Below are 4195 nucleotides of genomic sequence, written 5' to 3'. Positions count from 1 at the left end.
ACGAGTCTGGCAGCTAGACTAACTTTAATATGACTGACATCTCCAGACATACGATATTAATGTACACATGCATTGTCTTGACACCCATGTGAGCTATTAAAAATAAAATATATTCATTTCTTAAACTAGTCGCTAGGCGACATGTATAAACAGTGTCACGTCTGAATCTAAACACATTAATTACAAATTCATGACACTAGCATATGTCAAGGACTGAATATGATTTTATACCTTCAAGGGTAAATTGAGACTAGAAAAATTCTGATACATACAAGGCCTTTGCAAAAAGGCTTTAGCTCCTGCCACTTTAAACTGTAAGCTACGTCGTGTTGTTCACACCTCAGACCACTATATTCTCTATAGTGGTCTGAGTGCACACTTATCAGGTTTTCAAACCAGAGTGAATGCTGGCAGATAGCGTGGCACGAATCTCGTATCATACAGACACAGGACTGCATGTAGTGCCATTTTAACTTGCAATATTAGCTTCGGTGTTAGGTGAACTTAGCCCAGTACATGAACAAAATGACAGGCACGTATATATTACTCCTCATCATTATCGTTGTCCGAATCGAGGAGTTTTTTATTTTCAACTACAAGTTCAAAACTGTTTCCTACGATTTCCTTTTCGTTTATGTCAGTCTTCTTCCCTTTGCCGTACTTGCACCAGTAGAACAGTGCCATGGAGCCATAGACCACGTTCAAGAAAATCACTACTCCGAGACAATGCCAGGTAAAGGACATCACGATAAAGGCGACGTTGACACGGTTTTGCTCATCCCACTTTATATCACCCGATCTCGGGTCGAATAGCGTAAACGCTATCTGATAAAACCAAGTTCCTTGCAGCAGGATAAAGGCCACGCGAAAAAATGGCAGAAATCGTTGTTTGACCAGCCACATTTCAAAGAATGTTGATATCGCCCCACCGAAAATCGCCAACACTAGTAATTTATGGAGGATGGCGTCGAGTGGTTTGCTGCCACTAGAATGTAGGTAAAACAAAAATCCTTCTGCAGCAAATGCGATTGATAAATACAGCTTATCTCGTCCGGGTGCCAGCCGTACACAGGTTTGACTTAATACATCAACTATTCCACTGAATCCGAAAAACATGTACATGGTTACATGGTGCCAGTTATTTTGTCCGTGGAATCGATTCTTGTCGTCAACCATCTCCCAGCTCGCTGAATTAGCTTCCAATAGTGCCCCAACCAGAGTTGCCAGGACTTTTGTCACTCCCTCAAATAGTTGTGCCTTCTGGATAAAAACGTAACACAGACATCTTGAATACTTCTTTGACGAACGTGGCCTGTTTACCAACACACTGTAATGATCGTTATTGTGTATGATATATATACGGGTTATGTGAAATGTCCACCAAAAGCCATAGACGAGGAAAAATGTACCTGGTAAAACATGTCCTTCAAACGTCCCAGTCTTTGCCATTGTTTGTGTTGAGACAGCCTAAGCGATACAGACGATTGTGTTATAATGTGACGGTGGACAGAGATCTCAACGTCAACTTGTCTCTGCGTCAGGAGTTTCTACACTGCAATATCAGCACACGCACAGTAACAGCTCCACAGAGTTCTTGATTCAGTCCTCAGACATCTCGGATCATCAAATCTGTGGACATACCAAGCACGAGCAAGAGACAGCTGTTTGTGGTGTCATTAGTAGACGGAAGTCGAGCGGCCGACGTGAAATGCACGTGCACGTATATAAAGTTAGTCTCAGAAACAGATAGCCTCATATTCAGCCTCACATTCAGCCTCATATTCAAACAAGTCATTGAAAATGACATATCCCTGCTATGATTGGGTTTTAAGGAACTGACAGTTCATGTTGTCATTTTCAAACCTGGTTAATGTTGTTTGGCCTCATATGGTTGTTTTTGATATCACTACTCTGTTCAAGCATGTCTGAGTTATGACTTTGGACATGAAAAGTGCGCCAACAAAATGGCTGCCAGGCAGCCATATCGGATTGTATCACAACGTAAATGGATATGCACATGTATGTCATAGAACACTGTGCTAATACCAACGATGGATGAGATCTATTCAAGCATGTCTGAGTTATGGCTTTGGACATGGAAAATTCGCAAACAAAATGGCTGCTAGGTAGCATATTGGATCGTATCACAACAACAATGAAAATGCACATGTATGTCATAGAACACTGTCCTAATACCAACTTTGAATGAGATCTGTTAAAGCATGTCTGAGTTATGGCTTTGGACAGGGAAAATTCGCAAACAAAATGGCTGCCAGGCAGCCATACGGATCGTATCATAAAACAAATTGACGTGCATATGTATGCCATAGCATGTTGCCCCTGTACCAAGTTTGAAAAAAATCGGTCCAGGCATCTCCAAGAAACGATTGCGGACAGACGGATGCACCGATGCACAGACAGACGGAACCCAATCTATAAGTCCCCGTCTGGAAAAACCATGTAAAATAAGAAATAACAATGTTGAGACTATAGGAAATGTTCTCCCTTCACATCCAATTGACGGGAGAGGGGACATATTAGTTTGTAAAGGAAAAAAGTACAAGAGATAAAATCTTGTCACCCGAGACATTTGTAGTAGGTCAAAGATCAGTTGATGTATGTTTTGGTGATATACATTATTTCAATGATGTTTCTGTATTTCAACAGTTTCAACAATATTTTAGTCTCATTTACAAGTCTTGAGGAGTAACATTTTCTGGTGGGTGTGAAGTGGAACATTTCTTGTAGTCACTATATGGTATTGCATTTATCTCTTGTTTGCTGGCTCTCGAGGGGGGGGGGTGTCACTGTGATGATACTACATAATGCCGAATCTGAGGCTCAATATGAGTCTTGCTTCATATTATCCTCCAATCTGATTCTGATTTTGAATTTGAGACTAACTTTATATGTAAATAATGTATCTGTATTGCGGCTGATTAAAATGCTTTTAATCCTACAAAAAAGTCTGTAGAAGTATTAATGTATGGTCGGTGTGAATTTGGACATTTTCTATAGTCTCTATACAATGGTATTAGTTCTTTTTTAACAGCTTTCGTTTCATGTCGTCGTGACTTTCCGTATTTATATTGTAAGACTATTTGGTTCTGCGGCTTAATATGAGACTCGTCCAATATTCATATTGCCCTCCAATGTGAATCTGATACTGAATCCGAGAACAGGTTTATGCACGTCAACAACGTACAGTCTTTCTGTACATCTGACACCCTGTGAAAGGTCAAATCATCAATACATTGATAGTCCGGATGCCAGCGTGGTCTATAACTAAACCACACCTGGTCAAAGTCCCTCAATCAGCACATGCACAAAAGGCTGTTCATTCAAATCAGTGAACCCCAATTACACGTACTATAGTGACATAAAACAGTGTATAAGTAGCTTCCTGAGCTGACAATTATACCATACTTGGACAGTACATAACTGCCCACCCAGTAAACACTAACTTAATGAGGGACTGGGTTATTGGTTAGAATTTTGTGATTGATTAATTTACAAAGACATGATGTTAATGACTGTGGCGGTGGCTGCGGATGAATTTTAAATTGCATCTCATGCATATCAGAACTTATAGAGTAATGACTCCATGATTATACTGTGAGTGGAGGTATATACCGTATAGGAACTAGACTAATACATTGAGTATCCATTGTGTAGTTCTCATTGGTTTCAACTAAGACGGTTACCAATCAGGTGACGTCATTGTAAAATGTGACACGCTTTCCTACCATCCATTAGAGAATGGAAATCAGTTGAACTATTCAAATTACGTTGGACTTTTCAAATTCTAAACATAAGAACAACACTAATTCCCATAGTCTAGTTCCATAGTACAGTTACCATTTACACCTCCAACTTGTAACAGTGTTGGATATGCCGACTCCACGAATTCTAGAAAAAACTATTATCAGGATTGTCTACTTGGAGTATGTGAGTTTACAAGCGAGTGTGCATGTCCAATTACACGTTCGTCCTGTCACAAATAAAGGGGAGTATAAATGGTAGGGCGTAAAAGAAAGTAATTGTCACGCCATTCATCAATCGATAAACTTGCTTCATTGTGGGAAAGTTTGTTGATATTTAAATGCATAGGAAATCTACAATATGTGGGGACTTGTCACTTGTTTCCCATCTTATTACATTTATATATGGTCGACACATTAGCACCACCACCACC

General features: G+C 39.8%; 1 protein-coding gene across 1 annotated transcript; it reads right to left on the bottom strand.

Moving 5' to 3' along the window:
- Positions 1-543: 543 nt before the first annotated feature.
- Positions 544-1449, bottom strand: LOC144444353 (transmembrane protein 45B-like). Its single transcript, XM_078133766.1, has one exon. The coding sequence runs from the start codon at positions 1447-1449 to the stop codon at positions 544-546; it is 906 nt and encodes a 301-aa protein (XP_077989892.1).
- Positions 1450-4195: the final 2746 nt, after the last annotated feature.

The sequence above is a fragment of the Glandiceps talaboti genome, chromosome 13 (genome assembly GCF_964340395.1).
Source record: "Glandiceps talaboti chromosome 13, keGlaTala1.1, whole genome shotgun sequence".
Lineage (NCBI taxonomy): Eukaryota > Metazoa > Hemichordata > Enteropneusta > Spengelidae > Glandiceps > Glandiceps talaboti.
Note: the sequence above shows the minus strand (reverse complement) of the source record. Positions and strands in the feature narration are given on the sequence as shown.